Here is a 21,201-nt window from a genome sequence, read left to right on the forward strand (position 1 = left end):
TTTTTTTAATAATTATTATCCATAATCTTAGTTGTTTTTTTCTTATCATTATTTTGGTTTTAGTTATTTCTTAACTATCACTGTTACCCCTAACCCTTAACTTTTGAGCAAAACTGTCACTTGTGCACAAGTGTCATTTTGCACAACAGACCCATTTCACAGCATTTTATTTAATAATTAGAAAACTAGTTCCATCTAATATAATAGTTTCTCACTGACCTATAAAGGTAGACCAAATCATTATTCATCTGTTAAACAAAACATGAATCATAAAGTACATATTTTAAATACAAGCTTGTAAACATTATTTAATTATTTATATTTAAAATGATACATTAGAATGGTTTAAGTGTTCAAAATTATTAAAAATAACAGTTATAAAAATATTGGCAACTACTATTAAATTATTTTTATATATTTAAGACTTGATGTTAACTTAATTATTTTATTTATTTTCTTCCTTTTTTTTCAAATATTATAACTAAATTCAAATTTCAAATTAAAACTTATTTTATGTCATTATTTAGGTAGTATTATTTTCTACCAACAGCTTGTGGCCTGATTACTTAGGTGCTATTATGGAGTTTTGGGGGAAACTTTATTAAAAATATAGATATGTACATATATACATGTAGATAAATTCAAAAAAAAGTTTATATTCTTATAAAGTAGATCTAAAGTGCTTCTGCAGGTATGTTTTGTTTGTGTTGAAATTTGATTGATGTTATTGGGGCATCATATTGTGATGTGTTGGTCTTTATTTTCTGAATGTCCTGTTAATGTAAGAGTGATTGTTATAAACTATTGAAATAAATTTTGTTTATTATTAATCTATTTTATTTGTTTTTCACTTCGTTATTGCGTTAGATTTAAGATATTGTGTTAGATTCATTTTATTTATCATTTTTTTACTTTATTTTTTATAAGAAATTATAGGTAAAAGTTTAAATTTAGTACAAAATGTTTATTTTTTTTTTTTTAGTTTATTTAATTAATATTTCTTTTATTTATTTAACTTACTTTTTTTTTTTTTTTTTGAATTTTGTGCCAAGTTAATACTAAAAAAGTTGTAAAACACTTAATATTTTATTAATTTTAGTGTTGATGTATATACATTTTTTATTTTTTCAATACAAATAGTTACTTTTTTTCTTACTCACAGTATTTCTTTATTCTAGCTTGTTTTTTCTAGAACTAAATACTTTAAATTAGATATTGGTTTATTTTAGTTTGCAACAGCTGATTGTGAGTCCACACAAGTGGCAGCAATCACATGATTGGATTGTTGATGTGTTTTTTGTTGTAGCGTCGGTGGATACTTACTTGGGGATTTGAGCTCCATTGTTTTCCCACACTTTGTGGTGTTTTATGTTGAAATTTTAGCCTTTTTTTTGCCATATGGCGTGTCACCAAGGGTTTTGTTTTTTGAATAAAGGGTTAGGATTAGTTTTTATTTTGGTTAGTTAAACATTTTTTTTTAGTTTTTAGACAGATTTAGTTTTATTTTTAATTAAAAAGTAATTTTTTTTTTTACTAAATTTAAAAGATAGGGCAGGTTGAATAACATGTTATGAAATCAAACTCACTTGCATGACCTTCAGAAATTCTTTATCGTTGTAGAGGGGAGAGTGGGTTTCTTCTGATGTTTTTCTACCTTTAAAGAATATATATATGTACAGTTTCTCAGGCTAAGTATGACTAAATTGATGGAAACTTTAAAAGCAGGTAGCCACATTTAGAAGCAGTAACCTAAGACTAAAAAACTAAAAACAACCACAGATTTTGATAAATATAAAAAGTTATTACAACTTACATTCAAATTGGACTTAAAATTTTTTTATGGTAGAAAATACTAGTCTCACTTTTCCTTTACAACAATAAACTGTGAAGTACATGAGTATCAGTCTATCCTTTTATACACTTTAAATTAAAAACTAAGGCCATTATTAAGTTTGAACATTTTTTTATTTGCCTTTTTCTATATTTTAATAAAAATCATTGTTTTAATAACTTTGATTAATTTTAAATTTATTACATTACCTTTATTTGCTTCACTTAGCATAAAAATAGCCTTTGGAAAGAATAGTTTAATAAAAAGTTTTATTCACTATTCAAAATAGAATAAAATTGCAGTACATGAATCGAAAATTTGCCAAAACACTTATAAAAAACGATACCATTATAAAAATTTAAAAACAAACTTTAAAAAAAATCATTTTATTTATCGTATTCTTAATTCTTTTAAGCTTGAAAAATTAAACCAAAAAGTTAATAAAGTAATTTTATGAGCTTAGTTAGTTTTATCTTTTGTTAAAAAAACATTATATAACAAATAAAAGCATCAGCTTATACGTGTATTTGTATACTTATTGATACAAAACTATTTTTTATTATTTTAATTTTACTAAATTTATTTTGTGTAAAACACTAAAATTTCTTTAAAATATTTTTAAACTATAGATTTATTCAACTTAACTATTTTTTGCTTCTCCTGGTATAACTTTTAATTTAAAAATTTCTTTCTTATTATTAATTTATTTAATAAAAAATCTGAGATAATTGTATAAAAAAAATAACTTTGCATAAGTTTAAAATTGTAAATAACATTCCTAAGCTAAAAGCTATATTTGGTTGTCAGACAAAAATAGTTGTTTCTGAAAAAAATTTGGTTGTTTAAAACCAAACCGCAATTATCATTTAATAAAAATCGTTTTTAGTTTAAACTTTAGTATGACCTGCTTTGTTTTAAATTTTTAGAAAGTAGAGTGCTGTAAACCAGAATTCCATAATGAAGAGTTCTAAACAAACTTTGTTTATTCTAAATTAAAATTTTATGGTTAAAAAATTTTGGAAATTTTCAAATATAAATCTGTTTTCCATAGATACTGCAAAATTTTGTAGTAAACTATTATTTTCAGAATGCTAATGTTTCTATTACTTACTGAAAGCTAAAATTGTTTTTTTTTTTTTTGCTTAACTATTTAGTATTTGTAGTATGTCTATAATTGACATGAGGTTTGAAGTTCAAGGTAAAATGTGTAAAATAATCTTTCTAGTTTGAATTTGGTAGATTTTTATAATACTTTTGTTCAAAATACATAAATAACTAGTAAAATTTAATAGTAGAAGTAGACATTTACTTACTTTTCTTAAGATTTTATTAAAGGCTACTACAAAAAGTATTATATTGTTGAACAAAAAGGTTTTGCTACCCCACTCAAAAATCTCTATACATGTATCTGGTACATTATAAACTAGAAATTAAAACTAACAACAAATATTCTCCGGATATATAAACAACCTAAAAAAATCAATGAAAGTGTATATGTTTGTAACGATAATAAAATAAATTACTTACAATAGTAGAATTCCATAAACTTTTGCTACTTAATTAGTGCTCGTTAGTAAAAATAAATAGATTTTGAAATAAAATTAAGATAATTGTACTAAAGAAGAAAGAAAAGACAATATAATAACCTAGTAAAGTAGTTTTTAAATAAAATAAATAAAAGTTTTTTTTTTCATGTTACATGTATTATTCAAATAAAAACTTGCCAAAATTTAATGATTTTTTTATTATAATTTAAAAGTAAGTACTAAGTAGTTAAGTGTTATACTTAGGGCCTATAATAAATTTTAGACTTGCTTACGAAAGTATTAATTTAGCACTAGAAAAAAAAAACAGCCTTTTCAAATAGACAGCCTACCAAAATCATAATACTCCGAAAAAGCAAGGGTTAAAATGTGGGTTGGTAACTTACAGCTCGCAAAAAGCTGGTAGTTGACGTATTTTCTAGCTCAAAAGCTGTCTTTGCAAAACACATAAAAAAATTTGGTTTGTTTTATTGGTAGATATTTCGAAATATGCTATTACTTAGGATTTTTATACAAACTAGTGTTTATTAAATTATAGTATTTATCTATTTTGTTGGTCTAAAAAGTATGTTTAGTTTCATTATCATAGTTTTTCAAAACTAAGCAGTTTTTAGGTTGAAAGATAACTATAAAAACCATTGGTTTATATCAAAGACTTCCTAAGTGGGCGATAAATAGTATTTAGGCAAAAGAGACAATTTCAAATTAGTATTCATCTTCATCTGAAGCTTCTAAGTCTTTAATTGAATCCATGTTCGAGTCTCTATCTAAAGTTAAGTTATCATCTTTATCTGAATTTTCAACATAATCTTCATCTAAAGTTTGATACATACATTCATCTAAATCTATATTCGAGTCTTTATCTGAAGTATCATTATCATCTTTATCTGAAGTTTCATTGTCATTTTTATTTATAGGCAATTTTTCAGCCACCACAGAGGTCTCAAAAATATTTAGTATAAAAGTTTTTAAATATAATTTTAATTAAGTATAGTTTTTTTTAAAGTTAAAAGTATAAAATTAATAGTCTTTATAACAATTTTCGTTTTCATCTGAAGTTTCATTAGCATCTTCATCTGAAGTTTGACACGGGTATTTGTCAGAATTTTTAGTTATAATATCAAACCTTTCTTTAATGCAGGTCTTGCAGTTGAAATGTATTAGAAGATGTATAAAGTGTAGATATAGCTTTGAAGTTCTAAACTACTTATTAATACACTACTTAGTAGTAGATATTAGCAAAACAATTCTATTTGAAAACTGTTCTTACCTAAATTAGTTATATTTGAAACTATTTTTATTATACAGAAAAAGAAGACTAAAAAACTAATAACAGTTCAAACTTTGGTTTTGAGTTGTACATACATTAATTAGCAATTTATCTTATGATATTCAAATCCGCTTTTATATACCATGTGTAAATAGCTCAATTAGGATTTTTAAAACTCATTCTGGTAATCAGCTTTTTTACAGAAATTAAAACAAAAAATTCTTCACTATCAAATATATCGCTTTTATCAGTTGACTACTCATTAGCTTTTTTCTCAACCTTACAGGTTATTTACCTTTGATAGCTAAAAATGACCCCAAATTGTTTGAAAGCTGTATTCGTATAAATGTAGGTAATATGACATTAAGTAGTAAAAGCTACTAACCTACTTTTAGTAAATATCATCCGTTAGAATAGGTATATAAAAATAAATCAGTAAGTTTTAAAACTCTTGATACATCAAGGAGCTACCTATTTGTATTTGTTAATGCTTATGTTTTCACTTGTCTTTGTAATTTAGTTGTATTTTCATGCTAGTTATTCTTTTTAATATTTTTTATAATAAAGTTATAAAGTAGTCTGACGCGTAACTTTAAACTTTTAAAAAACTTGGGACTTAACACTTAATTAACAATATTTAATACTAATAAATTAGATTAAAACTCATATAAAGTTATCACAAAGACATTATGATACTATAACATAAAAAAGTAAAGACTCATAAAGAAAATATTCATGAAATACAAATTCAAGTATGAAATTAAAGTATTTTACTTTTAAGATCACTAATATACAATTCTGTAAACTATATTAAAAGTGAAACCCTAAAAAAAAAAATTTTAAACAAAGCATGAGATTTATAAAAAACAATAATTGATTTATCTTATGGATTTTTTAGGATATAATCTAAAAACAAATTTTAACAACATAATTTTTAGCAGAAAAATTTTATAGTTAAAATTTAGAAAAAAAGTTAGTACAAAAAGTTACTACAAAGTTAGTACAAAAATACTAGTAGGTATAGGATTATACAACTATTCAAGTATTGCCAAATAAAATCTCAAACATGACATTTCTAAGTCTTAAATTTAAGTTACAACTGCTCAAACTACGAAATTTCATTTAATTGTTGCTTGAAAATTTAAGAAATTCTTCAATAGTTCATTTAACCAAAACGAATACGTTTTATTATGATTTTAAAGTACACGTTAAGTTAAAAACAATTAGTTTTGTATTTTTTGTTAAACTAATCAAATTATAAATATTGGGCAAAAGTTAAAAAAAAGCAGGAACATGGTAAAAAAGATATAAAATAAAAGACGTAAAAAGATATATTATATATTTTCATAAGTTTTAAAATAAAACAAAAAGTTGTCGCATTTACCTAAGCTATATTTTCTAAAAATAAAAATAGCATCTTTTATAACATAATAATTATTTACCTTGCTTAATATATATATAACAAAACTCTATTTGATAAACAAGTTAGAGGTTGCCTTAAAAAACAAGTATTTTGTCACTAATTCTTTTAAAAAAAAGTTTAGTTACAACTAATTCTAATACTTTGACTATTAAATCGTCATAATTTTTTTTATGTTTATTTTGTTCTAATTAAAGTTTTTAAGCTTAAATTAGTAGTATTAAACAAATTTTGTTCCGTAGTTCAATTAAAAAAAGATTTTATTCAAACAGTTACTTCTGTAACGTCATTTTTAAACAACTTCATCGAGAAATTTTCACTTATACCCCAAATCTGTTACAATTTTTTAATGGTGCTCGATAATAAACTTAAATAATTAAAAAAATATCATTAATTAATAATATAGTAGTAACATTTTTCGTCTGTTTTAGGAAATGCCGAGTTTTCTTTCCGCTAATAAAGTAAAATCGAGCGTAGACTATAATCTCACATTGTAGCAGAATATGTCAAAGATTACGTTACGATTTAGCTGGGTGATACTCTTCCCGACTGAAAAACACAAACTAACGTTTTAGTGCGACATTGATTAATACAACTACTTATCGTTTCAACTTAATAACTTATAATGAGGACAAAACCCGGTCGCACAATGTCACAAGGATTGTTGTTGGTTGCCTTACAGTTCATTATAATTCTAGTTTTTGCACATTTTACCATTATCTGACATTCCATACAATTATACAGCTTGTACTTTTCCAGTTACTAGTCTTGTACAAAAATCATCAATTTATTTAGCTACGTTTGATTATACTTACTAGAAGTTTAAGTTGTTCCGGACAAGACGTTAAAATGTATCCGTGGTGTGTGACTCGATAACCGAAAGGTTTTTGAGTACACCAGATCGGAGAACCAAACATTTTGAGCGCTTTTTTGTCTTAAAAAAAGTTATTTTATACTGAAGATTTGATAAAATAAATGTAAGATCTATTCTAAGTTTTTTGTTTCTTCCACATAAAAAAAATGGATACACCTAGTGTTTTCTTTAATAATCTTGTGCCCCAAATAAAACTTAAACACAACTGACGTTTGTTGCTCGACTTATCATAAGGATTGTTTACATAACCTTAACTTGAAACACAGTAAAATAAATTTATAAAGGATATGAATAATGAAATCATCAATTAAAATTTTCGAAGCAAAGTTTAAACGTTAGAGTAGATGGTGTTATAATTATTTTTCGTATTAGTAACTGAACAACTTTTTTGAAATTAGTAATACTTGGCTTTACAAAAATAAGCATAGCTTTATACTAAAGCAACATAAACTTCTTTGCAAAATACATTAAGTAAATTGTAACTAATTCAAAACTTAAATTAGTAGATTTATTTTTGGTGTTAAGTTCCAAGACATTTATAGTTAAATACTTTTGTAATCAATGTTAATAAGTATATTTTTACGTCTTTCAATGAAATTCTAAAAAAAATTCATTAGAATTAATTAAATATATAAATATGTTTGATAGAAAATACTACTTTGCGATACTAACAACAGCTCTTAAATGATTGAAAAAGATAAATTATTAGAAAACAATTTTAAAACTACAATTAATTTTTTTTATGTCTTTATATTAGTGATTAATATATTACTACTGTAAAATAATAATATGTAGACACAATTTTTTTTATTAAGTATTTTGTTCAAAGTAATAAATGTAATGAATAAAAATTATTGTTTTTAAAGTATGTTACTAAATATCTTAAAAACACATTCATAACTGTTTAATAGTAATTTAAACCAGTGTTTTTCAAAGTGAATAAAAATCTAAACTAGTTTTGTAGTTGCTTTGTTCGTGACAAAAAAAATTATTTGGGTAAGTTACAAAAAAAGTTTTTTCTATAATACCATTTGATTTAACTCCAAAAAAAAATCATAATAGTCACTTGTTAAATAAAATATTTACTTATTATTTCTACTGTGCCTAAATTTTGTATTTAGTGTCAATACAATAACAGACGCAGTCTAAAGCGTAGCTGTACGGTTGAGTACTTGTGAATAGAGCTACACATTATTGTCACCAAATAACCAGTCAGTTTTAAATAAAGTTCGAAATATTATTTCTAGAAAACTTAACTATTTATTAGTTTCCGGAAAAGTAAATACTGCAAAATATATAAAATGTGATAATTCACTAATAAAAACTTTAAAATATTTAAAAAAGTTTAAGATATAATGTTAAATAGTATAATTGGAAATAGCTTCAAAAACTAATAAAAGTATATTTATACAGGTAGAAAACATAAGCTGCACGAATGTCTTTAATAGAATAAACTGCTCTAAGGCTAATAAATAAAATAGTAACAACAGTCACTGTATTTTCAAAAACGCTTTAAAATTTTTACTACCTAAATAAACATGTGTGTACCAACGAGCAAAAGTTCAGGCTTCAAATCATTCATCGTGCTGCTTGACGGTCCACAAACCTAAGAAGTGGTGGAGCCAAATGAAGCCGATGTCCACGCCCATCTCGATCCAAGTGAGCACCGGCGTCACCTTGCTCCCGTCTATTTCCTGCCAGTTCACCGCCACCTCGTCCACACGTATCTTCAGCTTCTCAGCGATCAGCAGAACTTCCACGTCGAATGCCCACCTCTCCACGTGCAAGTTGTTGAAAATAACCTGTTTGGTGGAGCTTATAGTTGTGAGTGTCTTTTTTTTTGGTGCTAGGATTTTAAATGATCTATTGTGTGCTAAAAGTTTGTGGTAACAAGAAAAAAATATTATTCAACTACTTGTTTTATAGAGTTTTCAAACAGTCTTTTCAGAAAAAGATGTTAATTGTATCACCAAATTTTTAATCACTGGCTTTTTGAATATTTTATCAAAATTAGACTAGAAAAAATAAACTTTATTCTGAGCTTAGAGTCGTATTTAGTTATGAAAAAAAAAAAAACTAAACTCACGCAAATTTTAAAAATTAAGCTAGCTAACTATTCGATACTAAAAATCAAACTTGTGCGGCTTCTCTGGTGAAAATTTTAAAACCGCACTGCGAATCCCTGACGCTTCTCACGCACAGCAGCCACACGATCATGTGGAAGCCCTTCATCAGCAGCGTTCTGAAGAATGACCTCTCCGCGATGGAGTCGTCCTCCAGATGCGCCCGGCTTCCCACCACCACCTGACGTTGTTCCTGGAACTTTTCAAGGAGCTTGGAAATGTCAGAGAACTTTGTAGCGCCGTCGGCGTCGACCATCAACAGCTTCTGTCCCCTTGAACTCAGCATGCCCATTCTCACTGCACCTCCCTTGCCTGTTGTGAGAACTCAGTTTTAAACCGGAAATAAATAAGATATAAAAACACTTGTAAACATTTTATTAAAAAACAACATGCTTTTTTAAGTTGAAACACATATAAAATCTTCAAAGATTAAATAAGCTAAACTATTATTCTATACTGTTTAACAATGTAATACTGTAATGCGAAGTACCTCTATTTTTTACTAGAGTCAGTACCCTGACTTTATCATCTCCATACTTTTGTGTATATTTCATTGCCACTTCAGAAGTTTTATCTTTACTGCCATCATCAACAACTATCACCTAATAAATTTTCACAAATTAATTTTATCTGCTAAAAGGTCCTATATTGTTTTAATACATATTTTAATCAGAGTTTATTTTAACTAAAGTTCTTTCCATAATTTAGAAAACTATAAACAAAAATTAAAAAAAGTCATGACTAAAATAACTTTTTATACAAAAAATTCAACTTAACAACCTAGTGTGCAAAAAGTTAGTTTAAGGTGTTTATTTTATTACACACATATTTTTAAGAGTTCAAGAATTTAAAATCAAATCACTGTTCATCTTCTTCTTTAACTTCCTTCTAATAGCAGTTTATTAGCTGAAATTATCAACGTTTTTTGTCATATACTTTAAGTCTAGCTTTATACAATGGTGCTCCTCTTAAAAAAAGCCTGAGTGGTTAAAAACTGGCTTGAGTTACATCATCAAGCTATTCTTAGTCGGCCTAAGTTTCTGATAAAATTTAAAAATAATTATTGTTAATCATAACACCAAAATAATAAAATAGGACATAATATTAAACATGGTTTAAAAAAAAATAAAAATTTAGTGTTAAAAAAATAAGCCTGAGTCAGCCAGAGTTAAAAAAAAATAAATTAGCTTGAGTGCGTGGTAACCCTTTTTATAAAATAAAGCTTACTTTTAAACAAGTATTCTGTATATATTATACAGTTGATAGTATTTAAAATAGGAAAATAAAGGGTATTTGTTAAAAGCAGTGTTAAACTAAGTGCAATAACAGCATTTTTGCTATTAATTTTTATAAATTAAGAAATCATAGGCTTTCTGAATGCTTTATATCCTGTTCTTATTAAATAATCATAAATAATAAATTCTTAATATTAAATGCTTAACCAAATAACAGTAGACAAATTAAGCAGTTTATCATTGCTTACAATATTAAGAAGATTTATTAAATTTACATATAAAGAAAGATTTATTTTTATTAAAAAACAGTTTTAATCTATATATCTTTAATACTGTATTGAAACAGCTAAAAAAGTAGTGATAAAGATATATACTAATTTCTATAGGTCCAAATACCTATTTTGGAGCTAATGCTACTTTAGTAAACGTTTTTTGTGATATCCATACTACAAAATCTTTATAATAAAATATTTAAAACAGTTATTTCATTCTAACCTCATATGTTTCTTTGAAGTTGCCTTCTAAGTAGTCAAGAGTTTCATCCATCATTATTGGTAATCTCTCTTCCTTTAAGTAGTGTTTTAGTTTAGTAAACTCAACAAAGTTTTACATTTTAGATCTTATTTTATTTTTTATTTTTTAAATTAGAATTCTAGAGTGACCTTAACTATTTATTCGAATTACCTGTTTTTCTGCCTCAACTAACTTTGTTAGAGGTTTAACTAATTTCATTTGTAATTAGACTGATATAACTATATTAAAGAACTGAAAAAGTCAGCAAAACAAATACGCCTGGACTTTTTTGTGCTTTAGACAAGCTCAAATTAATACAAAGTTTTGATAATACCACTTGGATCAAGAAGATATGTACTATAATTTTAACCACTTGGATCACCAGACCATCAAGCCCTTGGTAGACTGAGACCTGGGTTTAGCTTTTATTGAAACTTAAACCTTTTTCATATGACAAGTTTCAATAAAAATTAAACCGAGATCTTAGTCTACCAAGGGCTTGATGGTCTGGTGATCCAAGTGGTTAAAACTATAGTACACATCTTATAATGTAAATTTCAATCTTTTTTGTTTAAAAATTATCATAGCACTTAAAAAACACTTTTATTTAGTAAAAAAAAATGTTTACTTGTTGACTACTGTTATACATCAAAAATTTAAGAACAGTTTTAATTTTAACCTCATTATAACTAGGAACAACCACACTCAGATAAATACTAGAATCTTTTGTATTCCAAGGAAACTTTTTTCTACTTCCATCACTACAAGCAAAAGTTTCTTCTCTTTCAAAGCGAGCAATTTTAGGTACTTTTGTACTATTTATGAGCTTATAGGCTACATAAGTCAAAAGTATAAAAACAATGATAAATGCAAACTGGATCAAATATAGTAATAAATCAGACATTTAACTAAATAGAATGCTGAAAAAAAAATTATTTTGTACTTTAAATTATCATAGTCTTAGTAGTTGCTATTAATACTATTGGCATTCTTTAAGACAAAAGAAAGATTTTAACATATAAAAATTTAAAATTTATTTATTGCAGTAATTAACCTCTCTTTTATATAGTTATTTACAAAGAATTTCTAGCTTTATTTAACTTTACATCTATAAGATATCTTTATCTATGTGCAAAATACTTCAAAATGAAATGTAGGATTTCTATCATATGTAATTGTAGGTTATGGTAATTTAGTACTTCAAGTATAATTTTCAATCTGTAAATGGATAACTAATTTAGTAAATAAGACTTTAGTAAAATACTTGAAATTGGTTTTGGTAACAGGTAAGTCAAGAAATGTTTATAGTGTAAACAGCTGTTGTATAAATATCATGCATTTTGTTTAATACATATTTATTATCTTCAGCTCCTATTACCATACACTCAAGATTCCATAATTTTAGGGTGGCCCACTGGTTTTTTATAAACTTTCTTAGGTTGTATTGTAGTTACAAGTTTTCTGGTCCCTTTTTAGTAGAAAACTAAATATAACATAAACATATGGTTTTAATGATAAAAATACTAAACATACTGTAACGCTATTTTAAATGGGACAAACTCTAAATAGTATATAATTTTCATTTTAAACTTGTAATTTCATATTTATTTATTATCTCTTTAATTTAAATAAAAACTGTTAAAGACTTTAGACTTTTTCATGATTTTTTTCAACTTGAGGTGTTTTTAGGATTTTTTTTGCACAAAATGGCCACCCTGTAATTGGCAGACCTGGCGCAACGGATGTTACTTTTACAAAAATACAACAAATGATTGTTATTCTACTTCTTGTAGAGTACCATACATGTAATCTAAAGACCAAAATTTTGTTTGGATCTTAATTTTAAAACTTAAATAGAAACTAATAATTTTACAACATCTTTATTTTACCAAAAAAATTATAAGTTGAAAATATTTTTAAAATATTTGTATATATATTTAAAAAGTTGTACTTTGTCAAAAAAAGTTAAGTCTTGTATTTTTTAATTTATTTTTTATCTATTTTTTGTGTGTTTTTACAAACTGAATTTTTCTCATTTAATTGGAAAATCTAATTAACACTTAACATTTCATCAGACATCTTAAATGCTACTATAAATAACAAAATTGTCTTAAACTAGAATTTTATGTTTTTTAATATTTTGATGATTTATATACTCATGTAAAACGATTTAATCTTTAAATATAAAAATTTAAGGGGTTTTTATTAAAAAATGTATTTCTATACTTGTTTTTTTAAGAACAAGAAACTGTGATAAGTTCTAAAATTGTATTATGTAAAGTTTTTTTGTCAATTTCTTCCAGGTCTTCTGAATTTTTCCAGGTTTTTAAAAATTAAGTTTTTTAATTTAATCTTAGTATAAAACTAAACTTGATATGAAAAAATTGTATTAAATAATAGAAATGATTAAAAGATACTGTAAAGCTACTTCAAATGTGCTTTATAATCAGAGTTTAGAAAGTTTTTTGAAATTTTTCTAAAGGTTTTTTAAATTTCTTTAGGTCTTTTAGAGAAAGTTTTTGCTCTATTTCTAGCATAAAATTAATTTAAGGTAAAAAACCATCTTTTATATAATAGCAACATTGAAAAGATACTGTCAAGCTACTTTAAATATGTCTTTCAATATTTTTCATTTTTATTTTACAAATCTTAAATTTTTTGTATTTAATTTAAATTTCATTACTATACATGTAAAAATTCTTCAATTCTATAAAACTCCGTTTTTTTAGTGATTGTTTAAAATTCCAGGTTTATGACAAAAATTTTCAAATTACAGGTTTTACCCAAGTTGTCAAATTCTAGGTTTTTCCAGAATTCCAGGATTTTTTTTTGCACCGCTCTACAATGAAAATAAATAAATAACACATAAATTATCTTTATAATAGATTTTTCATATCAAGTCAAAATTTTATTATCTTACATGTAAAAAAAGTTTAAAATTCCAGGTTTTTTAATGATTTATGTTCAAAGTTTAAGCTTTTTTTTTTTTTAATTCTCAAATCCAGGTTTTTAAAGATTTTTAAATCTAAATTGTCAAATTTTGGTTTTTTCTAGGATTCCTAGGCTTTTTGGAAACCCAGTTTTAGACAAAATTTAAGTAGAAATTTATCATTTGTTTCCTTGATGCATAATAAAAAACTATAATACTACAGAAAAATCAAGCACTTTTTTTAACATGATATTTTGTTGTTCATAACACTTTTTATTCAAGTTCTTATTTTTGTACAAATCTTAATGTAATCTAATTTGTTAAAGTCTTATCAACTTTAACATTACGAAAAATAAATAAACAAAGGTTTAAAAATCTACAAATTTATTGCAACATTTTGTTCAAATTAATTTCGGACAACAGTCCTTCTTCAGTGAACTTAAAACTAGCAGAACTAAAACATTTAAAAAAAAAATAATAAAAACAATTGACTGTGTCCTGGACCAATTTGCGAATTATATATAAGTCTTGTCAACTTTAACATTTAAACTTTCTTAAAATTTGTCAGTACAACTAAAAATTTATCTTGGTTTAATTTTCTAATGCAAAACTATTAATATGTAATTTCGTGTTTTTTTTTATAGTTTAGTTGAGATGACATTATAAAAATTTCAAAGATTTTAGCAACTATAGTAATATAATAACTTTGATCAAACAAATAACATCAGTTTTAAGTTAAGATGACAAGTTTTAAGAAAACATTTAGTATTCATTAGATACAACATGACAAGTTATCCAATAAAATGTTCAAAAACTAAAAGATTTTAAAAATCAGTTATAAAAATAAAAATAATAATTTTCAATGAGCAGGAATTTTGCCATAGGTCGCAAAGTTTTTTTTTTTACAAAAAATAACATTGGCCCTTATTTAAAAGTTATAACTAATCTATAATATACTTTATACAACTTTAAAATTTATTAACTACTTAGATAAAGTCAGTTGAGTAAAAAGTTTCTTATACAAATGCATGGAAAAAAAACTTATTGTCAATTTTCTCAAAATTTTGTAAAAATTATTCAAGATTCTTCTTCATTTTTTACCAATTGGAAAAATTTATTAACAAAATGTTCCTTGCTTTAACGAAAAAAATCATATAGTATCAATTTAAAAAAAAACTCAAGAATCTGAAAAGAATGTAAACAAATTAAGAAACACAATTGACACTCAAAAATAAATGAATTCCGACATTTAAACTTTTAATTTTTAGGTCTAGAATAAACTGAGAAGGTTTGTGAACAATTGCTTTAAAAATGTAGAGAAATTGACATTAGGTGAATTTTTTTTATCTATTTACTTTAGTCCTTCCATATGGAACCTATAACACTCTTCAACTTTGTACACTCGTATATTAAAAACTAATTTGAAATTTACTAAATTATAAAAAAAAAACTGTTAGTTAAGTTTAAAATTTCAAAATAAGATCAACCTGTAAAAAGTGCCTTACCCGCTTATAGTTACAAATAAGCTAATTTAATAACTTGCATATTAGTTTAAACAAGTACACTATTTTCTATAAGTATTTGGTACTTATACAGGTACTTTAAATTCCGAGTATTACTAATTAATAGTGTTAAAACTAAATAGTTTTTATAAGCTTAACTGTTCAGTGTTTATGTATATAATTTTTATATATTTACTTAAAAATACCTTAAATAAGCACACTTGCTTTTGCCCACAAAATGTGCATAATTCCAAAGTTTATAATACTAGGTAGTTACCTCTATGGGATCCTTTGTTGCATCAAAACATAGTTAAACTTTTAGAACATAAATTTTTTTTTTGGAGAATTAAGTTTTAGAAACTTCCATAACTTGAGGTTTCTAATGTTTCAAACTTTGTTTTTAATTTTTTGTTCGTTCACATTATACTTCAAGTTTATTGTTTGAATAGGCTGTTTTAATTTAAGATTATTTTCGAATAATTCAAATTTTAATATCAAAGAGTCTGATTAAATTACTCATAATTTAATATAGTTGCCCTACACAGTTAAAGCTTTATGTTGCAAAGAAAAAGATTCTGATGTTATTTTTACCTTTAAAATATAAATTATAAATAGGTAAATTTCACACAAAGTAGAATTTCATTAAATTTAAGGAAGAAAGAAAAAACTCAACTATCAAAGCTATGGTCAATTGATTGGTGTAGAGATAGACCTTTTGGTCATCAAGCCTCACACCATGTACTGAGTAAATACTTTATTAATATTTAAGCTTGTAAAATATAAAACTCCAAAATTGAAAGGCCAGTAGTTTTCGAAACTTCTTAGTATTAATAGTGAAACTATTAAAACTCAGAGTTGGAGTAGTTTTGAAATTAAAGATAAATTGTTATTATGAAATGTTTGTGTACTTTATACTTTATAGATAACAATAAAAGTTCTCAACTTAATGATAAAGAGAATGATCAAATCAAAATTTAAATTTTATTAATTAAACAATGTTCACTTGCCTGAACCAAATCAAACTAGATCATCAGTTGAACAATATCTGTAAAAATTTTAAATAAACATGCAAGAAGAAGTTAGGCTAAACTTGAAATAAAAAACTAAAACAAAAAACCATACAAAACCCACAGTTTAAAGCCATCAATTTAGGAAAACCACAATGTCACCAGGTTAGGTTATGTTAATTTTTGAAAAGTGTAAGCTACTTAATAATGTTAAAATTTCTAAACCCAAACAAACACACTTACACTTAGCAGGCTTGTAAAACTTGTGAACAACAAAAAAGAAAACAACTCTTGCAACTAAAGCATTAGACTGAATCCACAGTCCAAAATAATCAACCATCGTCTTGTGACATAATTACAAATTATGCTTATAAAACCTAATGGTGTTATAAGTTTTAAACTTTGAAATTGGTTTTAATAATTGCTTGTACTAGTTAAAATAGTGGGTAATTACCTAGAATGATGTTGCAACAATATCAAGCTGCAACTATTGTATATTTGATATCTTTTTTAACCATAATTTTAGGCTAAAAATTTATAATTTATAACTACATAAATAAAATTAAACTTATTTATCATAAACCAATAAAATTTTAACTTAAAATACTTTTATTTCAAAATGTAAAGCAATTATATCAATATAATAATTTATATTGATTACAATATATTAAATAAACTTGATGAAATATTTTAGTTTTTAACAATTAAATTAAATTCTTACTATGTACTTATATAGCTTGTTCAAAACAAAGTACCTTTTTATATTAAACATATTATGCTTAAAACAATAATTTTTAGCCTCACAAAATGGTTAAAAAAGACATCAAATACAATATAATTTCAGCTTGATACTGGTGCAACATTATTCTATGTAATTACCAAATATAGATGTATTTATCAAATTTTTAAAAGTTAAAAAAAAATTAATGTACACAGGAAAATTAATTTGTTCTTTTTATTTAAAGAAGTTCCTCTGCCATTGGGAACAGTGGATTCAGTCTAATACTTTAGTTGCAAGAGTTGTTTTCTTTTTTTGTTGTTCACAAATTTTACAAGCCTGCTAAGTGTTAGTGAAATTGTAATATTATTAAGTAGCTTACATTTTTCAAAATTTAACATAACCTGGTGACATTGTGGTTTTCCTAAATTGATGGATTTAAGCTGTTGGTTTTGTATGGTTTTTGTTAAAGTTTTTATTTCATGTTTAGCCTAACGTCTTCTTGCATGTTAATTTAAATTTTTAACAGATTTAGTGAAACATTGTTCTGTTAATAAAATTAAAAATTTTAAATTAAGAAATGTTTAATAACTTAAATAAATTTGTAATCGAAATTAGGGGGTTACCCTTTAATGTTTTTAAAACCTACTTCAACTTCCACATGTACAAAATTATTAAGTGGGTACAAAACTACTACTTAAAAAGAGTAATTTTTAAGTAAATTCTAGCTTAATTTGTTTTTTTATTTTTAAACTTTTTTTGTAAATCTTTTTTAAATTTAGCAAATATAGATCCATAGAAAAGTATACTATCATAGACAAAATAAAAAAGTTACATTAATCAAGTTTAAAAACACTTCTAATTAAAGAAAGATAAAAAGTAAAACATGTCATTTTAATATTAATGTTTATTTAGACGACAGCAATATCGTTTTGGAATTTTAATAAAATATAAATTTAGCTTTTTTTTTTTGCAATTTAAAACCAAAAACTATAAATTTATTCAACAAATAAAAGCTTCTGAGGTTCTGACAATCTTACGATTTTTTAAAAGGTTTTTGATTTTTCTGAAAACGCTTAAAATAATTGGTCAAAAGACTTTTTGTAATAGGGGACTTTTAAGTTATCAAGTCGTACTCACCTTGGAAAAAGTTTATCGTCATTGTCCAGGGGTGTAAGAGAAATAAAAGAGTAAACTAAAGTATGAAATATTTTTAATTAGTACTTTTATGCCATATTTTTATGAAACTAGTTACTTTTTAAATATATTGTATAACATACCCTTTTAAAAACTTTGTTAGAGTGTTTTTAGTACTACGTATACGTCATTTGAAAAAAATATGTTAGAAGAAAAACTTTTTACTCCTGATATGTTAAAAATATAAGTTCAAATGTTCATTAGGTTTCTTTATTCTAAAAATTCTAAGAAAGTCGTAAGATTTTACAAAATAAACTTTTAGTACAGTAAGCATAACAAAAACTAGTATAAGGATTAACATGAAAAGTTCTATACCTAACTGTATTATAATAAATACTATGTCAGTGAAAAGCCATTTAAATATGTGTTTCAGTTACTTTTATAAGTAAAACTTTTACTATCAACTTATTTATTTGGTAATTTTTACTAAGTTTGGTTTTGTTTTTTATACTTATTCTTATTTACATTATACCAAAATACGGTTTTTATTATTAACTAATGTTGCTTTAATTAAATGTTTAAGTTTCAAGCTTGTATTGTATATATATAAAATATAATTTTAGTTCAGATATTAGATTTTTTTTACATTTTTTAGTTAGTTTTTCATTAATAAAATATTCTTTTTAACATATTTTAACTCTATTTTTACTAAAAAGTTCTATTACCACTACTGATAATGTTTATGATAATAAACTACTCATCTTTTTAAAGTGTTTTTTATCGAATTGAGACAGTTTCTAAATGTACTTTTACTATACGTAGTACTTACCAAATTAATAAAAATTGTCCAATTTTTTGCTTTTTAAATTTACTTTGTATTCAAGATTTCTAGTTTGAATTGCCAAAGTAATCAGTGATTTATTTTTATAGTTTCTAGCAGTGGCGTCGCGTGGTATTTTTTTTAGGTGGTGCAGAATTTAAAAAATAAAACCCCTACTTTAAAACTCTTTTTATCTTAAATAAAGACTTTTTTCTACAACAATTACATTAAATTGCTAATGTAACCTGGGAAATTTTGTTTAGAAATAAAACATTTATTTTTTCAAAAAAAAAATATGTAAGAAAATAACTTTAAAAAAAAAGTTAAATACTTTGAAAATTTAAGTAAATATAAGAATATAAGAAAAATAATTATTTTAAGTAATTTACAAGACTCAAAAAATGTTAGCTTACTTATGAGTATTAATTTTTAAGAAGGTTTTAAAATTTAAACTAACAGTAGAAAAAAATTTGGACAAAACAAATTTTTATTATATTGAAAAACACAGCAACTTTAATAGTTTTTTTTTTGCCTCAACTTAATTTAAAAAATATTTGATTAAACATCATACTAAGAATGGTTATTTTACTAATATTTAACTTAACAAAAAAAAAAAAATGTCTTATTAGATTTGGCAAGAACATTGAAAAGTCTACAAAAAAACAAAAAATGTTATGTACAAACTGCAAGTTTATTTTAAGTAAAATTTATTAAAACTCAGTAGAAAATAATTGCTTATTTACTGATGAATATTGAAAAAAATAAACGAGTATCAACTTATAACTAATTAAAAATTTTATGTTTGAAAAAAAAAACAGCTTGACTACTAAGTTAAAAACACAAAAGTAAAATAAGCAAGCTTATAAATATCAAATTTTACGAAGTCTCTAACTTACAATTTAGATTAAACAGATTAATATTATAATAAGAAAATACAGCAACTGCAATGATATTTTTTTAGCCTCAACTTTAGTTAAAAAATATTGGATTAATTAAATATCAAACTATTAATAATTGTTTTACTAATATTTAATAAAAAAAAAGTCTAATTATACTTGGCAAGTAAATTAAAAAGTCTACAAACAAATAAAATGTTGTGTAGAAATTGAAACTTTTTTAAGAACGAATTACATTACTCAGTAAAGAAATTTAAAATTCATTTATGATAAAAAAATAGTTTAAATAAGTAAAAAACTCAAAAGGAAAACAAGCAAACTAAATAGTATTAAGTTTTACAAAGGCTCTAAAGTTAAAACTAAAAGTAGCTTACAATTTAGATATAAGAAACTTATATTATAATAAAAAACACAGCAACTATAATAATATTTCATTTTAGCTTCAACTTTACTTGAAAAATATTGGATTAAATACCAAACTAAAAATAATATTTTTACTTATTTTTAACTAAACAAAAAAAGGAATGCATAATGAAGCTTGGCAAGTAAATTAAAAAGTCTAGAAACAAAGAAAAATTTATGTACAAATTACAACTTTTTAAAGAAAAACTCAACTTGCTTAGTACAGAAAATAGTTACTACTGAATGTCTACCTAAAAAATTTAATCTAAAGTCTAACTTTGCAAACATAAATACTTAGACTCTTACTTTTCACCTTTGTAACTAAAATTCATTCTTCTCTCCTTTTGGATGATAAATTTCTCCATCACCTCTTCTTTGAAACTAGTACAGTTTTTAAGTAAGTCCCTACCAATCGAAATTACACTCAAAGAATTTAATCTTGACTGACCCATGGTGTTTCTCAAAAATGTTTTTATCCTTTTCAAAGATAAAAATGTTCTTTCAGCGTCTACACTAGTCATGAGAATAGTTATCAAAGTTCTAAGAAGCTTTGTAGTTTCGTTAAATATTTTAGTCAGGTTATGTTCTTCAAGATATAACAGTATTTTCAGTAAATCATCCTGATGCATGTGAATAAAATGTTTTCAGTTCTCTTTCTAACTGTTTACATTCAACTACAGGATAACACTTCTTCACTGTTTCTATAAGTTCTAAAAGAAAACAGGATTTATAAACAGTAAAATATTTTGCCAACAATAACTGTGAAATTCTTAAATTGTTCTAACTATACAGAATAAACTAATAAATAATTTCAATATTGAAAAAAAATTAAAATAAAAGCAAGGTTGCCACTCTTTGAGTCAAAAGAAACTGTCCTGAGTGACCTTGAAATGCCCTGAGTCACCATGTATTTTTGAGAAAAAATCAAAATACCCTGAGTTTCCCTGAGATTTTTTAGAACTTAATATATCATTAAGTTT

The 21,201-nt window shown here is 24.4% G+C and overlaps 1 protein-coding gene across 1 annotated transcript; it reads right to left on the reverse strand.

Annotated features, from left to right (window-relative positions):
• Positions 1-7,869: 7,869 nt before the first annotated feature.
• On the reverse strand, positions 7,870-11,726 carry LOC145831275 (dolichyl-phosphate beta-glucosyltransferase-like). The gene is made up of 5 exons (XM_082938462.1): positions 11,490-11,726; positions 10,793-10,864; positions 9,553-9,664; positions 9,076-9,374; positions 7,870-8,741 (listed from the first exon to the last, which is right to left on the reverse strand). Exons 1-5 carry the CDS (start codon positions 11,712-11,714, stop codon positions 8,514-8,516), a joined length of 936 nt encoding a protein of 311 aa, XP_082794588.1. The 5' UTR covers positions 11,715-11,726; the 3' UTR covers positions 7,870-8,513.
• Positions 11,727-21,201: the final 9,475 nt, after the last annotated feature.

Source organism: Thalia democratica, chromosome 3 (genome assembly GCF_965202585.1).
Source record: "Thalia democratica chromosome 3, ktThaDemo2.hap1.1, whole genome shotgun sequence".
Taxonomy (NCBI): domain Eukaryota; kingdom Metazoa; phylum Chordata; class Thaliacea; order Salpida; family Salpidae; genus Thalia; species Thalia democratica.